The following is a 22742-nucleotide window of genomic DNA, read 5'->3' as shown; positions in this document are numbered from 1 at the left end:
GAGAGTAAAATATAGTTTATGGTGAAACACATAATATTAGAGAGTTAACCACCTTAGGTGCAACGGATTGATTGATGATGACGGTGATGAGGGAAAATGAGAGAGGAAGAGGAGGGAGGAAGGGCCAGCTCTACGAATCAAAGGGAGGTGCGGTAGACGAGGAGAGAGAGAGAACAACGATCTAGATCGAAAGATTAATAGAGAAAGAGAACGGGGTAGAAAATGTAGTGAAGGAGGCTGAAGGTGGAAATAATATAAGAAAAATTATAATAATATTTAATATTTTTTAAAATTGTTGTCTTCCATATTTTTAAAGGCTTACCAAAATTTAAAATAATTTAAGTTAATCTAACACAACGACCTCGATGTTAAGCGTTCGAATTGCTTCAGCTCGGCGTTTAAATACCATTGAATAGGCTGCACTTTCGGGTTGGGGCATTTAAACATCGTTGGACAAAATTTGAACACCAAGATCCAAAAATAATTAGTGACTGTGGCATTCGAACACCAAAACTCGAGTCTTACTCTTTGATAGGCTATGTCATTCGAATGCTAGGAAGAAGAACCGTTCGAACACTATAACTCGAGACTGCTACTATTGAAATAAAAATTCTGATGATAATTTGGTTTGATCTAACGAAGTCAATCTCCTCCATGAGGTGACGGAATTAAACCCGGATCACATCATATCAATACAAAAAATTGTAACCAAAACAATAAGAATATCTTTCTAACCCGGAAAGCTTCACATGAATTGGAAATATCACAAGCATAGATGATACTTTGCCAGAGGTAGTCAGTTGACTAGATTGTTATTACTAAGATCAAAATAAGTCAAATGAATTCAGGGATACTGATTCCAAACAAATGCAGGTAGTGATCAACATGCTATAAGATATTCACTAACGAGTCCAGAGCAAGAAGCAAGTAGCTACAGAATATAATGAATTCAAAAGTTTAGTCAAGTTTAATTAACAGATTAAATAGTAGGGTGTTTTATTAGTATGTATTCACTAAATTATGTAGCTCGATCCTTTATTGTTATATATTACTCAGAGAAGAGGTTGGCTACAACTATCTGAAACAAAAATGGTTTTACTCACAGAGGAAAGAAGACTTATTAATTTAAGAAGGTTGCAAGTTGATAAATATGAAATCATCAGGTTAATGAAAACCACCAGAATAATAAATATGAAATCATCAATTTAATGGAAACCACAAGGATATCATTGATATAAATAAAAATAGAAAGCTTAATGGTTGGAGTCATAAACCAAAAGTAATTATTTACTAATATTGCATAATAAGAACTATTACATAATTTTTTTGAACACAAGGCAGTACAGTTCAGATGCTACCGGCTTTGAAAATAAACTATATGACAATAAAGAGTAAACCAAGGCAAAAGTACACATTATAGAGAAATTCCAAATTGAGACTTGAGAGGTATTCCAGTTTCATATCTTATTAGCTCGTAGAAACACTTGGTCTTTCATCCATATTTATTTTTCAACCTATTCATACTCACTGCCACTGTCACATATACGTTGTCAAAGAAATTGTCAATCAACCGGAAATAAGCATACCTCCAGGTCCCATAGAACAACAAAACAGCATACACACCCCAAAATCCAGCCACAAATCCAACTCCCATTCCAAGATATAACCACCACAATGACGTCTCTGATCCATTAGCATAGTTTGAAGTACTAGTATGAGCTGCACCTTCTTCCGAACAATTCTTGCTAATTGGTGGCCCACAGAGATAAGCGTTGCCGACGTAGATTGATGGATCATCAAGTCTGTCTAATTGACTCCCGGATGGAATCCTTCCAGACAAGTTGTTATAAGATAAATTCAGGTGATCCAAAAATGTTAATTTTGATATGCTTTGTGGTATAACACCTGAAAGCTTATTTGATGAAAGATCAAGAGATTCCAAAGATAGTATGTCAAATATCTGTCCTGGGATTCTTCCAGTTAAATGATTCCCGGACAAGTTTAAACTGTTCAACTGTCGAAGAGCTCCTATTTCTTCAGGAATTATCCCACTCAAATTATTCCCTGAAAGATCCATTGCCCTGACTAAATAGAGGATTTCAGAATATTTAGATTCTTTTCCTTGCCTTACTAGAAACAGTTTATCTTTGTAGGTGAAAGTATCAATATCAACCCTCTCAAAAAAGAATTCATCCTCATTCTCATTCCGTACTGAAGAAGAGATCATCCCAGTGAAATTACCATAAGAATGTGGTATTGACCCCCACAACTGGTTATATGAAAGATCCAAGACATGGAGGAATGTAAGTTGTGCAAGCTGCGGAGGAATGTTGCCATCAAACATATTTGAGCGAAGCTGGAGATATCTTAAATTCAACAACTTTTCTCCTATCCATATTGGTATCTTTCCTGAGAAGTTATTGTTGCCAAGGTCTAGAAGAATTAAATTCTTGCAATGTTGCAACTCTGAAGGAAACTCTCCATAAAAGTTGTTGTTGCTAAGGTCTAAAATTTGGAGTGAACTAAGTGAGCCAATGGAAGGTGGAATTTCTCCGGTGATATTATTATTTGAAAAGTCGATTATTTCTAGCCCTGAACTCTGTTGCCAGCACTGTGGGAGTTCTCCTGATAAGTTATTACTTGATAAATCTAGTGCCCACGGAGATGCAAGTTCACATATTGAAGATGGGATGCTGCCACTGATCAAATTATTTGAGAGCGACAAATAATCTAGTATTGATGTTGGCAAAAACTCTAGTAGAGGTCCGGATATAAAATTGCTGGAGAGATCCAACAACTCGAGTCCATCTGGTAACGGGGGTAATGGACCTTCCAAATTGTTAGATTTCAAAGCTAGAACATGAATATTTGTGGATTTCAAATATGCTGGCAATTTGCCTGAAATCTGATTGTAAGAGAGATCTAGAATGCTTATAGATAAACTCCATAGCCAATCTGGCAAAGTGTCTGTGATGCTTGTGTTGTATAGATCTACTTCATATATTTGTCTTTGCCATCTGAGCCATGCTGGAAATTGAGGTCCCACTCGACATGAGCCTAAAGCAAGGGTGGTAAGTTGAAATGGAGGAATCCAACTACGGCCCACCGATATTATTAGGGAATTGGAGGATAATAGAAAGTCATTCAATTTTGTCAAGTTGGCAAAATGAGCTTCAGAAATGACACCATGCAAAGAATTAGAAGAAAGATCCAAAAAATTAAGATTGTGAAGATTCCCAATCCCAAGAGGCACTGGCCCAACAAGGGAATTATTCCTGAGGTCAAGATGTTTTAGATTCGTCATCTGTTGTATCCAGTTAGATAAATTCCCTTGAAGATTGTTACTTGACAAAAAGATCTCCTCCATATCGTTCCATTTGCAACCCAACTTACCCACCAACTCTTGGATATCTCCACCAATGCCAAGATAGCTCAAGTCTATACTTCTCAAGTTACATAGTTGGCCAATTGATCTGGGTAAAGGACCCTCTATATTATTGTATCCTAAGTTTAGGTAAGTGAGAGAAGTCAATTTAGCAAGATCATCAGGGATCTTCTCGTGAAATCCAAAACTTTCAAGATTGAGATACGAGAGGTTTGTAAGATTCCACAACCAATTCGGTAGGGTAGTATTCAACTGGCTATTAAATGAAAGATCAAGGGTTGTTAGACCTGTGAAGTTTACGTGAGGCAGGGAGTTTGGGATACTAGAAAGACTGGTATATGACAAAAGCAACACTTTTATGGATTGTAGCCTGTTAATTATGTGCAGCCAATCTACAACATTTGTTAGGTTTAAGTATTCCAAATCAAGATACTTGAGAGAAGCTAACTGGGAAACCCACTCAAGGTTGTCAGCATAAGGCGTACTAGTATCATTGAATGCTTGATTCAAACTAAGATACTGAAGACCAGAAAGATTCCCAAGTTGAGGAGGTACTATTCCAATGAAGCTTGAGTAACGGAGATCAATGGAGCGGAGTTTAGAGAGATTTCCGAGCTGATGAGGTATTTTACCCCCAAAATTAGAATATGATAGATTAAGATGCGTCAAATTGTTGAAATAAGCAATGAATTCAGGGATGTTGATGCCAGAGAAATTGTTATTACTAAGATCAAGGCGAGTCAAGTGATTTAAGGCAAGCAAAGATGGATTGATCTCACCGGACAATGCATAATCGATCCAATTATCCCAATCTTGATATGGGTTGCGAAGGTTGAGCTCTAAAATATTGCGGGTGGTGGTGTTGTCGCACACGACTCCCCTCCATCTACAACAGTCTTGGCCTTCATCCCAAGAAGACAAGCTGTGCCGGATGCCGTCGGAGATGCCAGCTTTGAAGGTGAGAAGTGCGTCCCTTTCGTCCTCAATGCAAGCATATGCTGGGAAAGTTTGGATTGCTATAATAGAGAGAACGAGAATGAGGTGAAGAAGATGCAAGTGATGATGAGTCGCCATTGTATGTGACTTCGCAAGCTATTTTAAATGGCTTGAGTAGTCCGAATTACATTTTTTTATAGGCAGTGGAGTCTTCGTCAAGCTCATGACTTCTATAATAATAAATACCAAATTATACAAATCGACAGAGACATAGCTCTCTTGATTAGTAGTTATATGTGACAGATGTAAGAAACTTTTCCTAACGTAGATGAACCATCCTAACCCATTAAATTCCTTGTATATGTATAGCGATGTTTGAAAACTCAAAATTAAATTTGGACTATTGAAGTCTCATTTATTAACCCACTACTATCCTATTGTTCTAATTGGTTTGAAACATATATCCGATCACCTCACTGGATTAAATCAAGCGCAATCATAACGTTAGATGTACGTCAAATAACGATCACAGATGCAGCTAAACTTAAGTACATAAAAGTCTTGTAGAATTAGCGTGAGTGCAACCATGACCATAGGACGTCGGTCATGGGCTAACGTGCCTGAACGGCTAGCACCTATAATTCAAATCCGTGCACTTGGGGAGAAGATGCATAGTTGCAGTAAACCAAGTGTTTATTTTTCTTGAAAATGAGAGGGAAAACTCTTGAATGGACATGACGCTAGATTTTTCCAAAGTTGACCAAGAGACTTGGAATTCTCACTTGAGGTGTTAACCATCATCAAATGTGGCTGGAGATTGAGTCTGATTCGTATATTTATTAAAGTCTATATCACGTGTGAAAGCTGAATAATTTAGATAATTCTCAAATTATTATTATCGAATAAATCACTTTGGAGCGAAGAAGAAAGAACGAACGAACGAAAGAAAACGGTGGTGAAACATATCGTAAATAAAAAGTAAAGTTTACAAATCAAACCTTTTGTTTTCTCTATTTTCTAAGTAACACCATGTTTTTTTAGGATTTTATAATTTGACACTTTTTTTTTCTATAATTTTTATATAACACTTAGAGATAATTTAAGGCAACCATAACCAAACAGAAGAGTACTAATAAAAGAATATTTTGATAAATTACACTGACTATAGATTATTCTTCTTGAAAGAGGGCTTAGTTTGAAGAACGAGATTTTAAATTTGTGAGATAGGATTTAATGTTAGGGAAGAAGATCTAGACTTAATGAGGTAAGAGTTAGTTTTACAAATGTGATTTAGATTTAGTAGGGTACGGTTTAATTTTGGAGAAAAGAATTTAGATTTAGTGAGGTAAGTATAGTTTCAAATAGAGGATTAGGTTTAAAGAGATATGATTTAATTTTGGGAAGATGATTTTAATTTGGCTAGTGTAGGTTACATCAAAACTATTTTAAGAGTATTTTAGTAATTGATTAGTAGAGTCATATAAATTATATAATAAGATTAATGTCAGATTATAAAATTCTAAAATACGGGTGTTAATGAGAAAATAGAGAAATACAAGGTGTGATTTGTATAAAAAAAAGAAGTAAAATCAGACTTGTTGACCGAACTAGGTTTATTTTTAAAATTATTTACCAGATGATCGACACTTCCAGCTGAGAGTACGATTCCTTTTATTTTTTATTTAGGCTCATATACTTAAGCATTTTGATTAGTTTTGATAGATTTAGCATTTCTTTTTTAATTTGGTACTCTCAGAGGCGATACTTGATGTAAATCCTAGTTATTTATATAAATGAGAATGATTGGTATAAACCCTAGATTTCGTTCATGATTTTGATGTTTGATATAAAACCATATAAAGGATCAGTTAGGGTTTCTCTGTTCACATCTATGATTTATTTGAAGAATGTTATTTTTTTCCTTTTCCTGTTAGTTGTCTGGGATTCTTGGCGGCAATATTTTAATGTAAACCACATTTTTTCTCCATAGAGTGCAATAGAAACCCTAGAGTTAGTTCTTTATTGTGAACATCAATTTAAACTAAGATAACGTAGGCTAGAAAGATTCTTTAAAGCTGAGGAGGTACTATTTCAATGAAGAATGATCGAGAGAGATTATGGGAGTGGAGTCTAGAGAGATTTCTGAGTTGACGAAGTATTTTACCCCTAAAAATGAGAATTTGATAAATTAAGATGCGTCAAGTTGTTTAAAGAAGTAAAGAATTCAAGGATACTGATGCTGGAGAAATTGTTATTACTAAGATCAAGGTAAGTCAAATGAATTCAGGGATGTTGATTCCAAACAAATGCAGGTAGTGATCGACATACTATAAAATATTCACTAACAAGTTCATAGCAAGAAGCAAGTAACTACAGAATATTTGTATATATTCACTAAATTATGTAGCTCGATCCTTCATTGTTATATATTACTCAAAGAAGAGGTTGGCTACAACTATCTGAAACAAAAAAAGGTTTTACTCACAGAGGAAAGAAGACTTATTAATTTAAGAAGGTTGCAAGTTGATAAATATGAACGTTAATGAAAACCACCAGAATAATAAATATGAAATCATCAAATTAATGGAAACCACGAGGATAGAAGTAAAAATACAAAGCATAACGGTAGGAGTCATAAACCAAAAGTATTTACTTACTAATATTGCATAATAAGAGCTATTACATTCTTTTAGAACACGAGGTAATACTAATAAGGAGTAAACCAAGGCAAAAGTACACATTACAAAGAAAATTCTAAATAGAGACTTGAGAGGTATTCCAATTTCATATCTTACTAGCTCATAGAAACACTTGGTCTTTCATCCATATTTATTTTTCAACCTATTCATACTCACTGCCACTGTCACATATATGTTATCAAAGAAATTGTCAATCATCTGGAAATAAGCATACCTCCAGGTCCCATGGAACAACAAAACAGCATACACACCCCAAAATCCAGCCACAAATCCAACTCCCGTTCCAAGATATAACCACCACATTGACGTCTCTGATCCATTAGCATAGTTTGACGTACTGTTAGAAGCTGCGGTATCTCCAGAGCAATTCTTGCTAGTTGGAGGCCCACAAAGATAAGCATTGCCGATATATATTGACGGATCATTAAGAGTGTCCAATTGATTCCCAGAACGAATCCTCCCTGATAAATTGTTATAAGATAAATTCAGGTGATCCAAAAATGTTAATTTTGTTATGCTTTGCGGTATAGCACCTGAGAGTTCATTTGATGAAAGATCAAGAGATTCTAAAAATAATATGTCGAATATCTTTTCTGGGATCCTTCCAATTAAATGATTCTTGGACAAGTTTAAACTGTTTAACTGCCGAAGAACTCCTATTTCTTCGGGAATTACCCCACTCAAATTATTCCCTGAAAGATCCATTGCCTGACTAAATAGAGGATTTCAGAATATTTAGATTCTTTTCCTTGCATTACTAGAAGCAGTTTATCCATGTAGGTGAATATATCAATATCAATCACCCAAGAGAAGTATTCATTATCATTCCGTACTGAAGAAGAGATCATCATCTCAGTGAAATTACCAAAAGAACGTGGTATTGATCCAAACAACTTGTTAGATGAAAGATCCAAGACTTGAAGGGCAGTAAGTTGTGCAAGCTGCGGAGGAATGTTGCCGTCAAACATATTTGAGCAAAGCTGAAGATATCTTAAATTCAATAGCTTTTCTCCTATCCATATTGGTATGTTTCCTGAGAAGTTGTTGTTGCCAAGGTCTAGAAGAAATAAATTCTTGCAATGTTGCAACTCCGAAGGAAGCTCTCCGTAAAGGTTGTTACGGTTGAGATCTAAAGATTGGAGTGAAGTTAGCGAACCCATGGATGGTGGAATTTCTCCTGTGATATTATTGTTAGACAAGTCCATCATGAATAACCATGAACCTTGCAGCCAGCACCGTGGGAGTTCTCCTGACAAATGATTAGTTGATAAATCTAGGACCTCTAGAATTGTTGGTTCACATATGGAAGATGGTATGCTGCCGCTGATCGAATTATTCGAGAGCGACAAATAAGTTATTGATGTCAGCAACAACTTTGGTAGAGGTCCAGATATAAAATTGTTGGAGAGATCTAAGAAGCTGAGTCCATCTGGTAACGAGGGTAATGGACCTTCCAAATTGTTAGATTTCAAATCTAGAGCAAAAAATTTGTGGACTTCAAATATGCCGGCAATCTATCTGAAATCTGATTGTAAGAGAGATCTAGCATACTTATAGGTAAACTCCATAACCAATGTGGCAAAGTGCTTGTGATGCTTGTGTTGTATAGATCTACTTCATTTATTTGTCTCTGCCATCTGAGCCATGCTGGAAATTGAGGTCCCACTCGACCGGAGCCTAAAGCAAGGGAGATAAGTTGAAATGGAGGATTCCAACTACGGTCCACCGATATTATTAGGGAATTGGATGATAATTGCAATTGATTCAATTTTGTCAGGTTGGCAAAATGAGCTTCAGATATGACACCATGCAAAAAATTAGAAGAAAGATCCAAGAAATTAAGATTCTGAAGACTACCAATCTCAAGAGATACTGGCCCAACAAGGAAATTATTATTGAGGTCAAGATGTTTTAGATTTGGCATCTCCTCTAGCCAGTTCGATAAATTTCCTTGAAGATTGTTACTTGACAAAATGATCTCCTCCATGTTGTTCCATTTGCAACCCAACATTTCGACCAACTCTCGAATATCTCCACCGATGCCAAGATAACTCAAGTCTATACCTCTCAAGTTACATAGTTTTCCAATTGATTTAGGTAAAGGACCCTCCAAATTATTGTATCCCAAGTATAGGTAAGTGAGGGAAGTGAAGTTACCTAAAGCATTAGGAATCTTCCCGTGAAATTGACTGTCTTCAAGATTGAGATATGAGAGGTCGGTAAGATTCCACAACCAATGTGGTAAGGTAGTATTAAACTGCCAATTGTCTGACAGATCAAGGGTTGTGAGACCTGTATAGTTTACATAAGACAGAGAGTTTGGGATACTAGGAACACTAGAATATGACATAAGCAACACTTTTATGGATTGTAGCTTGTTAATTATGTGCAGCCAATCTATAGCATTTGTCAGGTTTATCCCTCCCAAATCAAGATACTCGAGAGAAGCTAATTGGGAAACCCACTCAAGGTTGTCAGCATTAGGTGTACTAGTGTTATCGAATGCCCAATTCAAACTAAGATACTGTAGGCTAGAAAGATTTCCAAGTTGAGGAGGTACTGTTCCAATGAAGGATGACCTAGAGAGATCAAGGGAGTGGAGTTTGGAGATATTTCCGAGCTGACGAGGTATTATACCCCCAAATTAAGAATTTGATAGATTAAGGTGCGCCAAGTTGTAGAAAGAAGAAATAAATTCAGGGATGCTGATGCCAGAGAAATTGTTATTACTAAGATCAAGGCGACTCAAATGATTTAAGGCAACCAAAGATGGATTGATCTCACCGGACAGTGCATAATCGGTCCAGTTGATGTGCTGCGAATACCAATCAAATGGGTTGCCAAGGTTTAGCTCCAAAATATTGTGGGTGGTGGTATTATCACACACAACTCCTCTCCATCTACAGCAGTCTTGAGCTTCATCCCAAGAAGACAAACTGTGCCGGATGCCATCGGAGATGCTGGCTTTGAAGGTGAGGAGCGCCTCCCTTTCGACCTCAATGCAAGGATATGCTGCCAATGTTTGGATTGCTATAACAGAGAGCAAGAGAATAAGGTAAACAAGAAGAAGCAAGTGATGATGAATCGGCATTAACGTATGTGACTTCATATAAACTATTATAAATGGCTTGAGTAGTCGATCCCAATTATGTTGTTAATTTATAGTTGCTGGAGTATTAAGCTCTCTAGTCTTTTCTTCTTCTTCTTCTTCTTAAGAAGGGAAAAGGTAGATTATTCCTCCAAGGCCACTATGTTAATTAATTGTTACGTGTAACGAGCCCTTCCCTTACTTTACATAAATAACCCCATCTATTAAGACTATGTATCTCATCTAACTTTTTGGAGGAGTTGACAGTAAATATCCAGTGTAGAAATGAATGGAATGTTTGAAAGTCTCCACTGCTAAACAAATTAATTAGACTAAGATAAGTCTTTTTTAGTAGCACATTATCCTCCGACAGAAGACATCTTGCATCGGAAGACGTGTAAATGTAGTTTCCTTTTGTGTTCGTTTTTTGACGCGTAAATGTGATTAATTATGTGTTGGACGAATATTTCGTGTTCCACATTTCTTTCATAAGTGACGGAAAAAGAAATTTGAAAATAAAAGAGAAAAGAAAGAAAGAAGAGGTGATGCGAACGGATCTGATTTTGTGGCAGTGTAATTGAGAGTAAAATTTAGTTTATGGCGAAAAACATAAGATTAGAGACTTAGGTGCAATGTGGTGGTGAATAGTTTGGTCGGCCGATTAAGCTTAGATCGAGCAGTTGCACGTTTAAGGTGAAACACATAAGATTACATTTATAAGTTTTAGTTTTGGTTAATTGTCATATCATACATACTTATAGGTTCATATAGGTTTTTTTTTCTCCTTTCCATTATGAGAGAGAAGGAAGTAAAACCACCCCAAGATAAAATTGATGAACGAAATGAGCGGAGCTCATTCGAGTCCAGTTCTGATCGGTTTGAATTGAAATTAATTTAGAGTTTACATTTGTGATTAGATATGAATTAAAATATTTTAATTCAAATCATTTTTGAGTGAGCAAATTTGAATTAATTTAGATTTGAATTAAGCTTGAAATAAAGCTTAATTCAACTATAAAGAAAGAGAAGTTGGGCTATTATATCAAAAAATCTAATGATTCATATTATATATATAGAGAGAGACCTTATCGAGCTGACTTGATTGAGATGACTCTTTAAGTCAAATTTAATTTTGAGCCTAAAATTTAAGATTAAGCTTAGCTTGACTTATTTTTGAGTTGAGCTCAAGCCGACTAAACTATTTTGACAGCCCTAATGTATTACACTTTTAGTAAGTTCTAAATTGTCTTTTATATTTAAACTCGGAAATACAGGTAGTGACCAACATGATATAAGAATATTTATGAAAGTATTTTGATATTGGTAGAATTTGATAGTTAGTTAATTCGAAAGAAGAAGCGATGAGGTGTATTTTGACAAGGACATGGTGAGGAAAGTGATATCGATCACGGATGATCGATGTCTTTCAGGGTCTTGGGAAAATCTAAACGGTGAAGAGCAGCAGCCTTTCCTGAAAAGTGTTTGCATGCATCAAGACTGTTTAAATTAGTATCAATTTCCTAATCACGGAAAGATCATTATACCTTCTTGGTCGGACTTTAGTTAGGCTCATGCACCCACCCGTATAACCATTATCTCAAATAAGAAAGGAAAAAGAAAGAAAGAAGAGTAGAACATCTCGGCGGCGTAGCAATAACAAGATGGCATCAGATACTAATACACGTGAATGCTTTATTACTAAGGGTTGGATACAGATTCGGATACGGATATTTAACGGATAGTAAAATTTAAAACCATATCCTAACTAAACGGATATGGATAATTTTCGAATAAAAGATCGAATCTTAAACGGATATTAATTAAATTTAAAATAATTATAATATTTTATTTAGATATAATTAATACAAAATTATGTTCTACAACAAATAATTTTTTTTGTATGTCAAATATATAAAATTTGAGAAATTAATCTCCATAAATAATATATAAAGTATTATTAGTAACAATATTAATATTTACTGTTTAAATAAGCAAACTAAAAACTGTAAATCATTTTAAAAAATATGCGGATAAACGGATATCCGATATCTGTATCCGAATCCGAAAAATATATCTCCTATATCCGAATCCATATCCGAATTTTTTTAAAAAATTCTATCCGTATCCGAATCGAATAGAAATTTTTTATTCGGGTCGAATAGCGGGTCGGGTCGGAGTTAATCCGACCAGTTTTCACTCCTATTTATCACTGATGCTCGCAATCCTAATGCTTAGGGATCATGTTATATCTCCTGCTAAGATGTGTTAGGTGGTGGATGGATGGTGGCAACGTATTGATTGATGATGACCATGACGAGGGAAAATGAAAGAGAAAGAAAAGGGAGGAAGGGCCAACTCTACGAATCAAGGGAGGTAGACAAGGAGAGAGAGAGAACAACGATCTAGATGGAAAGATTAATACAGAAAGAGAACGAGATAGAGAATGTAGTGAAGGAGGCTAAAGGAGAAAATAATATAAAAAAATTATAATAATCTTTAATATTTTCTAAACTTGTTGTATTTCATATTTTTAGAGGCTTACTAAAATTTGAAATAATTTAAGTTAACTCTAACACAACGATCTCAGTGTCAAGTGTTCGAACGACTTTAGATCAGCGTTTAAATACAATTAAATAGGTTGTATTCAGAGATTGGAGCATTTAAACATGGTTAGACAAGATTTGAATACCAAAACCCAAAAATAATTAGTAACCGTGGCATTCGAACACCAAAGTCTTATTCTTTGATAGGCTGTCATTTGAATGCTAGGAAGAAGAAACCAATTTACTGTAGGCTTGTCAAAAAAAAAGCATATTTGTACGAGTTATTTTTTTATGAAAAAAATTCAAAAGTCAAACCTCACAGAACATCGGCTTAGAAAAGAAGAGAAAGGAAGAACACCGAAATTACTCTAGTATGTCTACAAATTAATATTTAATTATTTACTGTCTATGAGTTAAATGACCTTGATACCTTATAACATTAACATCAAATGAAATAAAGCAAAGCGTTCACTAATGAGTTCAGAGTAAGAAGCAAGCAATCAGCTGCAGAATAAAAGACATGAGGAAACAAAGCGTATATAATAAGTTATTTCAGAATAGAAATAAGGGGGCTATACCATAACGATGCACAAGAAAACCTAAATAACATTATATCACATCTATAAATACCAGGAAAAAGAAAATTCTATGGATCTTTTATAAAAATAACGGTAATTTAGAGAATATAAAAATATCATTTGAAATTAATAAAATTTTCTATCTTTTATTTATATATAAAATTAAACTTAATTCAGGGTATTGTTCTATTATTTTTTAGCAAATATGAGGCTTTATTTTTTAATAACGAAAAGAGATGATTTTAATATAGTTAAAATGTAGGATGTCGTACTCAGATTGGAACACAAAAACGGCATATTTTTGCCAACGAAAACAAAACTACCAAAGTCTCAAAAGATTATTACATTAGTCCTAAATCGACACCCAAGAATATATAAAATTACAGAGCACAAAAATATCACAAAAAAAGCTTCAGAGCCTCTGTTTGTTATATATTACTCACAGAAGAGCTTGGATACCACCTTCGTTGTCATAAACTTTTGGTTTACTTATTGAAGAAAGAAGACTTATTAATTTAAAAAAGTTGCAAATAGATAAATATGAACTCATCAAGTTGATGGAAACCACGAGAATATCATTGATGCAAATAAAAATACAAAGCTTAATGGTAGGAGTCATAAACCAAAAGTAATTACTTACTAATATTGCATAATAAGAACTATTACATTATTTTAGAACACAAGGTAGTACAGTTCAGATGCTACCAGCTTTGAAAATAAGCAATATGACAATAAAGTGTAAACCAAGGCAAAAGTACATATTACAAAGAAATTCCAAATTGAGACTTGAGAGGTATTTCAGTTTCATATCTTACTCGTAGAAACACTTGGTCTTTTATCCATATTTATTTTTCAACCTATTCATACTCACTGCCACTGTCACATATATATTGTCAAAGAAATTGTCAATCATCTGGAAATATGCATACCTCCAAGTCCTATGGAACAACAAAACAGCGTACAAACCCCAAAATCCAACCATAAATCCTATTCCCATTCCAAGATATAACCATATCGATGTCTCTGATCCATTAGCATAGCTTGACGTACTGTTAGGAGCTGCACTATCTACGGAGCAATTCTTGCTAGTTGGTGGCCCACAGAGATAAGCGTTGCCAATATAGATTGATGGGTCATCAAGTCTGTCCAATTGACTCCCGGATGGAATCCTTCCCGACAAGTTATTATAAGATAAATTCAGGTGATCCAAAAATGTTAATTTTGATATGCTTTGTGGTATAGCACCTGAAAGCTTATTTGATGAAAGATCAAGAGATTCCAAAGATAACATGTTACCCATCTTTTCTGGAATTATTCCAACTAGATGATTTCCAGCCAAGTTTAAATTTCCCAGTTGCCAAAGGGCTCCTATTTCTTCAGGAATTACCTCACTCAGATTGTTCCTTGAAAGATCAATTGTTTTGACTAAATAGAGGATTTCAGAATATTTAGATTCTTTTCCTTGCATTACTAGAAAAAGACTATCCATGTAGATGAACTTAATACCATCCATCCCAGTAAAGTCTTTATTGTCCTTCCATACCGAAGAGATCATCATCCCAGTGAAATTACCAAAAGAACATGGAATCGACCCGGACAATTTATTATATGAAAGATCCAAGACTTGGAGGGCAGCAAGTTGTGCAAGCTGTGGAGGAATATTGCCATCAAACATATTTGAGCGAAGCTGAAGATATTTTAAATTCGGCAGCTTTTCTCCTATCCATATCGGTATCTTTCCTGAGAAGTTGTTGTTGCTAAGGTCTAGAAGAAATAAATTCTTACAATGTTGCAACTCTAAGGAAAGCTCTCCATAAAAGTTGTTGTTGCTAAGGTCTAAAATTTGGAGTGAAGTAAGTGAACCAACGGAAGGTGGAATTTCTCCGGTGATATTATTATTTGAAAAGTCCATAATTTTCAACCCTGAACAATGTTGCCAGCACTGTGGGAATTCTCCTGATAAGTTATTCCTTGATAAATCTAGGGCCCACATATCATTTGCAAGTTCACATATAGAAGATGGGATGCTGCCACTGATCAAATTATTTGAGAGCGACAAATAATATAGCCTTGATGTTGGCAAAAACTCCGGTAGAGGTCCGGATATAGAATTGCTAGAGAGATCGAGGAATATGAGTCCACCTGTTAATGGGGGTAATGGACCTTCCAAATTGTTAAATTTCAAATCTAGAAGAATAATATTTGTGGATTTCAAATATGCTGGCAATCTCCCTGTGCTTGTGATGCTTGTGTTGTATAAATCTACTTCATCTATTTGTCTTTGCCATTTGAGCCATGCTGGAAATTGAGGTCCCACTCGACATGAGCCTAAAGCAAGGGTGATAAGTTGAAATGGAGGAATCCAATTACGACCCATCGATATTATTAGGGAATTGGAGGATAATCGCAAGCCATTCAATTTTCTCAAATTGGCAAAATGAGCTTCAGAAATGACACCACACAAAGAATTAAAAGAAAGATCCAAATCATTTAGATTCTGAAGATTCCCAATCCCAAGAGGCACCGACCCAACAAGGGAATTACTATTGAGGTCAACATGTTTTAGATTTGTCATCTGCTGTAGCCAGTTCGATAAATTCCCTTGAAGATTGTTACCTGATAAAATGATCTCCTCTATGTTATTCCATGTGCAACCCAACATCCCCACCAACTCTGGGATATCTCCACCGATGCCAAGATAGCTCAAGTCTATACTTCTCAAGTTACATAGTTGTCCAATCGATCTAGGTAAAGGACTCTCCAAATTATTTTCTCCTAAGTTTAGGTAAGTGAGAGAAGTCAATTTAGCAAGATCATCAGGGATCTTCCCGTAAAATCCAAAATTTTCAAGATTGAGATATGAGAGGTTGGTAAGATTCCACAACCAACTCGGTACGGTAGTATTCAATTGCCAATTGTTTGAAAGATCAAGTGTTGTTAGACCTGTGAAGTTTACATAAGGTAGAGAGTTTGTGATACTAGGTATACTAGTATATGACAAAAGCAACACTCTTATGGATTGTAGCCTGTTAATTATGTGCAGCCAATTTACAGCATTTGTTATGTTTGTTCCTCCCAAATCAAGATACTTGAGAGAAGCTAACTGGGAAACCCACTCGAGGTTGTCAGCGTTAGGCGTACTAGTATCATTGAATGCTGAATCCAAACTAAGATACGTAGGCTAGAAAGATTTCCAAGCTGAGGAGGTACTGTTCCAATGAAGGCTGACCCAGAGAGATCAAGGGAGCGGAGTTTGGAGAGATTTCCGAGCTGATGAGGTATTTTACCCCCAAAATTAGAATATGATAGATTAAGATGTGTCAAATTGTTGAAAGAAGAAATGAATTTAAGGATGCTGATGCCAGAGAAATTGTTATTACTAAGATCAAGGCGAGTCAACTGATTTAAGGCAAGCAAAGATGGATTGATCTCACCGGACAGTGCATAATTAGAATAGTTGGTCCACTGCCACCATGAATTCCAATAATATGGGTTGCAAAGGTTGAGCTCCAAAATATTACGGGTGATGGTATTATCACACATGACTCCCCTCCATTTACAGCAGTCTTGACCTTCATCCCAAGAAGACAAGCTATGTTGGATGCCATCGGAGATGCCGGCTTTGAAGGTGAGAAGTGCGTCCCTTTCGACCTCAGTGCAAGCATATGTTGGAAAAGTATGGATTGCTATAACAGAAAGCATAAGAATGAGGTGAACAAGAAGAAGGAAGTGATGACGAGAAGCTCTCTAGTCTTTTTTTCTTCTTCTTCTTTTTCTTAAGAAGGGAAAAGGTAGATTATGCGTCCAATGCCACCATGTTAATTTATTGTAACGTGTAACAAGCTCGTCCCCTACTTTACATAAATAACCCTATCTGTTAAGACTATCTCATCTAACCTTTTGAAGGACTTGACAGTAAATTCCAGTGTAGAAATGAATGGAATGTTTTAATGCACCACTGCTAAACAAATTAATTAGAGTAAGGTAAGACTTTTTTATTAGCGCATTAGCCTCCGAGAGAAGACATCTCACATTGAAAGACGTGTAAATGTAGCTTTTTTTTGTTCCTTCTTAACGCGTAAATGCGATTAACTATATGTTGGACGAATATCTCGTGTTGCACATTTCTTTCATAAGTGACGGAAAAAAATATAAAATAAATAAAAAAGAGAAAAGAAAGAAAGAAAGAAAGAAGAGGTGACGCAAACTGATCTCATTTGATGGTCCTAGTGTAATTGAGAGTAAAATATAGTTTATGGTGAAACACATAAGATTAGAGAGTTAACCACCTTAGGTGCAACGTGGTGGTGAATAGTTTGGTCGGCCGATTAACCTTAGATCGAGCAGTTAGCACGTTTTGAGGTGAACACACATAAGATTAAATTTATAAGAAGTTTTAATTTTGCTATATCATATATACGTATAGGTTCATATAAGTTGTTTTTAGTTATCTATTTTTTTTTCTTTTCATTATGAGAGAGAGGTGGAAGTAGAATCCTCGCAAGATAAATTGATGGACCTTGTATTACACTACTAGTAGGTTTTAATATTTTTTTTATAAAAGAAAATTGAGAATTTAATGGTGTCTCTGTTAAACTAGGAAATGCAGGTAGTATTCAACACGCTATGAGATATTTGTTTGATATTTGATAGAATTTGATAATTAGTTAATTCGAAAATTTAAATTGTTAGTAATATATTTGCATGGGCATGGTGAGGAAGGTGATATCGATCACTAATGATCGATGTCATTCAGGGTCTAGGGAAAATCTAAACGGTGAAGAGTATCCTTTCCTTAAAAATGTTTGCATGCATCAAGACTCCTTAAATAGTATCAATTTCCTAATTACGGAAAGATCATTATACCTTCTTGGTTGGACTTTAGTTAGGCTCATGCACCCACCCCTATTACCATTATCTCAAATAAGAAAGAAAAAGAAAGAAAGAAAGAAGAGTATGAACATCTGGGCGGCATAGCAATAACAACATGGCATCAGAAACTAATACACGTGAATGCTTTATCACTGATTGCTCGCAATCGTAATGCTTAGGGATCATGTTGTGTCTCCCGCTAAGATGTGTTAGCTAGTGGGTTGATGGAAGGTGGCAACGGATTGATTGAAGATAGTGACGAGGGAAAATGAGAGAGGAAGAGGAAGAGGAGGAAGGCCAGCTCTACGAATCTAGGGAGGTGCGCTAGATTGAGGAGAGAGAGAACAACGATCTACATCGAAAGATTAATAGAGAAAGAAAACAAGATATAGAATATAGTGAATGAAGCTAAAGAAGGAAATAATATAAGAAAAATTATAATAATCTTTAATAATTTTTAAAATTGTTGTCTTCCATATTTCTAAAGGCTTACCAAAATTTAAAATAATTTAAATTAACTCCAACATAACGATCTCGGTGTCAAGCATTCGAACGGCTTGATATTATAATACCATTAAATTGGCTGCACTCCGGGGTTAGAGCATTTAAACATCGATGGACAAGTTTTGAATGCCTAAACCCAAAAACAATCAGTGACCGTAGCATTAATGAAATTTTTTATCTTTTATTTTTATATTAAATTAAACTTAATTTAGGGTATTATTCTGTCATTTTTAAGTAAATGAAAAGAGATGACTTTAATATAGTTAAAATGTAGGATGTTATATTCACGGATAGAAGTAGATCCTTTGAGAGTTTTGGGGTTAAGAACTCGACAGCGGTGACTTATTGTTTGTCGAGTACCAAAAAAAAGGTTGGTTGGAATACAAAAATGGTATATTTTTGCCAACAAAAAGAACACCACCAAAGTCTCAAAAATTGTTATTATATTAGTCCTAAGTCTACACCTAAGAATATATAAAATTACATAGCACAAAGATATCACAAAATAAAACTTCAGATCCTCTGTTTGTTATATATTACTCACAGAAGAGCTTAAATATAACCATCTGAAATAAAATAATTAAGCATACCTCCATTGTCATAAACTTTTGGTTTACTCACAGAAGAAAGAAGACTTATTAATTTAAGAAGGTTGCAAATCAATAAATATGAACTCATCAAGTTTATGCAAACCACGAGAATATCATTGATGGAAATAAAAATACAAATCTTAATGGTAGGAGTCATAAATCAAAAGGAATTACTTACTAATATTGCATAATAAGAACTATTACATAATTTTTTAAACACAAGGTAGTACAGTTCAGATGCTAGGGGCTTTGAAAATAAACTATATGAAAATAAAGAGTAAACCAAGGCAAAAGTACACATTACAAAGATAAATTTCAAATTGAGACTTGAGAGGTATTCTAGTTTAATATCTTACTAACTCATAGAAACACTTGGTCTTTCATCCATATTTATTTTTCAACCTATTCATACTCACTGCCACGATCACATATACGTTGTCAAAGAAATTGTCAATCATCTGGAAATAAGCATATCTCCAGGTCCCATGGAACAACAAAACAGTATATACACCCCAAAATCCAACCACAAATCCAACTCCCATTCCAAGATATAACCACCACATTGACGTCTCTGATCCATTAGCATAGTTTGACGTACTGTTACGAGCTGCAGTATCTCCAGAGCAATTCTTACTAGTTGGTGGCCAACAAAGATAAGCATTGCCGATATAGATTGATGGATCACCAAGTCTGTCCAATTGACTCCCGGATGGAATCCTTCCCGACAAGTTGTTATAAGATAAATTCAGGTGATCCAAAAATGTTAATTTTGATATGCTTTGTGGTATAGCACCTGAAAGCTTATTTGATGAAAGATCAAGAGATTCCAAAGATAACATGTCACCTATCTTTTCTGGGATTATTCCAACTATATGATTTCCAGCCAAGTTCAAATTTCCCAACTGCCGAAGAGCTCCTATTTCTTCAGGAATTACCCCACTCAAATTATTCCTAGAAAGATCCATTGTCCTGACTAAATAGAGGATTTCAGAATATTTAGATTCTTTTCCTTGCATTACAAGAAGCAGTTTATCTTTGTAGGTGAATATATCAACTTCAAACCCCGCCAAAAAGATTCCATTATCTTCCTCATTCCGTACTAAAGAAGAGATCATCCCAGTGAAATTACCAAAAGAATGTGGTATTGACCCCAACAACTTGTTAGATGAAAGATCCAAGACTTGAAGTGCAGTAAGTTGTGCAAGCTGCGGAGGAATGTTGCCGTCAAACATATTTGAGCGAAGCTGAAGATATCTTAAATTCAACAGCTCTTCTCCTATCCATATCGGTATGTTTCCTGAGAAGTTGTTGTTGCCAAGGTCTAAAAGAACTAAATTCTTGCAATATTGCAACTCTGAGGGAAGCTCTCCATAAAAGTTGTTGTTGCTTAGGTCTAATGATAAGAGTGAAGTAAGTGAACCAACAGAAGATGGAATTTCTCCCGTGATATTATTGTTTGAAAAGTCGATAATTTCCAATCCTGAACCCTGTTGCCAGCATTGTGGGAGTTCTCCTGATAAGTTATTCCCTGATAAATCTAGGGCCTCCGGAGATGCAAGTTCACATATAGAAGATGGGATGCTACCATTGATCAAATTATTTGAGAGCAACAAATATAATATTGATGTCGGCAACAACTTTGGTAGAGGTCCAGATATAGAATTGTTGGAGAGGTCCAAAAGGAGGGCATCTGGTAATAGGGGTAATGGACCTACCAAATTGTTAAATTTCAAATCTAGACTAACAATATTCGTGGATTTCAAATGTGCTGGCAATGTCCCTGTAATGTTATTGTAAGAGAGATCTAACAACTGTAGAGGTAAACTCCATAACCAATCTGGCAAAATTCCTGTGATGCTTGTGTTGCGTAGATCTACTTCATTTATTTGCCTCTGCCATCTGAGCCATGCTGGAAATTGAGGTCCCACTCGACATGAGCCTAAAGCAAGAGTAGTAAGTTGAAATGGAGGAATCCAATTATGGCCCACTGATATTATTAGGGAATTAGAGGATAATAGAAAGTCATTCAATTTTGTCAGGTTGGCAAAATGAGCTTCAGAAATGACACCACGCAAAGAATTAGAAGAAAGATCCAAGAAATTAAGATTGGTAAGATTCCACAACCAACTCGGTAAAGGACCCTCCAAATTATTGTCTCCTAAATTGAGGTAAATGAGGGAAGTCAAGTTACCTAGAGCATCAGGAATCTTCCCGCGAAATAGACAGTATTCAAGATTAAGATATGAGAGGTTGGTAAGATTCCACAACCAACTCGATAAGGTAGTATTCAACGGCCAATTGTCTGAAAGATCAAGGGTTGTTAGACTTGTGAAGTTTACATAAGGCAGAGAGTTTGGGATACTAGGTAGACTAGAATATGACATAAGCAACACTCTTATGGATTGTAACCTATTAACTATGTGCAGCCAATTTACAGCATTTGTTATGTTTGTTCCTCCCAAATCAAGATACTTGAGAGAAGCTAACTGGGAAACCCACTCCAGGTTGTCAGCGTTAGGCGTACTAGTATCATTGAATGCCCAATTCAAACTAAGATACCGTAGGCTAGAAAGATTCCCAAGTTGAGGAGGTATTGTTCCAATGAAGTATGACCAAGAGAGATCAAGGGAGCGGAGTTTAGAGAGATTTCCGAGCTGATGAGGTATTTTACCCCCAAAATTAGAATATGATAGATTAAGATGCGTCAAGTTGTTGAAAGAAGCAATGAATTCAGGGATGTTGATGCTAGAGAAATTGTTATTACTAAGATCAAGACGAGTCAAGTGATTTAAGGCAAGCAAAGATGGATTGATCTCACCGGACAGTGCATAATCGGTCCAGTTATCCGAATCTTGATATGGGTTGCGAAGGTTGAGCTCTAAAATATTGCGGGTGGTGGTATTATCACACACGACTCCCCTCCATCTACAACAGTCTTGGCCTTCATCCCAAGAAGACAAGCTATGCCGGATGCCGTCAGAGATGCCGGCTTTGAAGGTGAGGAGTGCCTCCCTTTCGACCTCAATGCAACCATATGCTGCCAATGTTTGGATTGCTATAACAGAGAGCATGAGAATGAGGTGAACAAGAAGAAGCAAGTGATGACTAGCTGCCATCGTAGATGAATTCAGTATTCAGTGTCTAATGGCTCCGAATTGCATTTTTTTTATAAGCAGTGGAGTCTTCGTCAAGCTCTTGATTTCCATAATAATAAAGACGAAATTATACAAATCGATAGAGATATAGCTCTCTTAATCAGTAGTTATATGTGACAGATGTAAGAAACTTTTCCTAATGTAGATGAACCATCCTAACCCATTAAATTCCTTGTATATGTATAGTGATGTTTGAAAACTCAAAATTAAATATCGACTATTGAAGTCTATTTTATTAACTCACTATTATTCTATTATTCTAATTGGTCGAAAAGATATATTCAATCACTTTACTGAATTAAATCAAGCGCGATCATAACGTTAGATGTACGCCAAAAAACGATCATGGATACCTTTAAAATTAAGTACATAAAAGTCTCGTAGATTTAGCG

At 35.5% G+C, this 22742-nt stretch overlaps 3 protein-coding genes and 1 pseudogene across 3 annotated transcripts; all 4 read right to left on the bottom strand.

Moving 5' to 3' along the window:
* Positions 1–1492: 1492 nt before the first annotated feature.
* Positions 1493–4459, bottom strand: LOC140773970 (uncharacterized). The gene has a single exon (XM_073116775.1). It carries the CDS (start codon positions 4457–4459, stop codon positions 1493–1495), a length of 2967 nt encoding a protein of 988 aa, XP_072972876.1.
* Positions 4460–7162: 2703 nt separating this feature from the next.
* Positions 7163–10111, bottom strand: LOC140773961 (uncharacterized). Its single transcript, XM_073116762.1, has 6 exons — positions 9805–10111; positions 8572–9312; positions 7779–8470; positions 7554–7728; positions 7235–7481; positions 7163–7181 (listed from the first exon to the last, which is right to left on the bottom strand). Exons 1-6 carry the CDS (start codon positions 10109–10111, stop codon positions 7163–7165), a joined length of 2181 nt encoding a protein of 726 aa, XP_072972863.1.
* A 3817-nt stretch (positions 10112–13928) lies between these two features.
* Positions 13929–16969, bottom strand: LOC140774949 (receptor-like protein EIX2; annotated as a pseudogene).
* A 2606-nt stretch (positions 16970–19575) lies between these two features.
* Positions 19576–22311, bottom strand: LOC140773944 (receptor-like protein EIX2). The gene has a single exon (XM_073116740.1). The coding sequence runs from the start codon at positions 22309–22311 to the stop codon at positions 19576–19578; it is 2736 nt and encodes a 911-aa protein (XP_072972841.1).
* Positions 22312–22742: the final 431 nt, after the last annotated feature.

The sequence above is a fragment of the Typha angustifolia genome, chromosome 2, assembly GCF_048772165.1.
Source record: "Typha angustifolia cultivar Huaian chromosome 2, ASM4877216v1, whole genome shotgun sequence".
Taxonomy (NCBI): Eukaryota; Viridiplantae; Streptophyta; class Magnoliopsida; order Poales; family Typhaceae; genus Typha; species Typha angustifolia.
This window is presented reverse-complemented; position numbering and strand designations above follow the sequence as displayed.

What these genes read in the sequence shown, in the direction of transcription:
- LOC140773970 (XM_073116775.1), bottom strand. Translation starts at nt 4,459, where the DNA reads ATGGCGACTCATCATCACTTGCATCTTCTTCACCTCATTCTCGTTCTC.
- LOC140773944 (XM_073116740.1), bottom strand. Translation starts at nt 22,311, where the DNA reads ATGGCAGCTAGTCATCACTTGCTTCTTCTTGTTCACCTCATTCTCATG.
- LOC140773961 (XM_073116762.1), bottom strand. Translation starts at nt 10,111, where the DNA reads ATGCCGATTCATCATCACTTGCTTCTTCTTGTTTACCTTATTCTCTTG. An exon ending in GACCGATTATGCACTGTCCG is followed by an intron (nt 9,313 to 9,804) that starts GTGAGATCAATC and finishes TAAACTATACAG; the next exon opens with GTCTCACAACCCTTGATCTG. An exon ending in TTCATCAAATGAACTCTCAG is followed by an intron (nt 7,482 to 7,553) that starts GTGCTATACCGC and finishes ACAATTTATCAG; the next exon opens with GGAGGATTCGTTCTGGGAAT.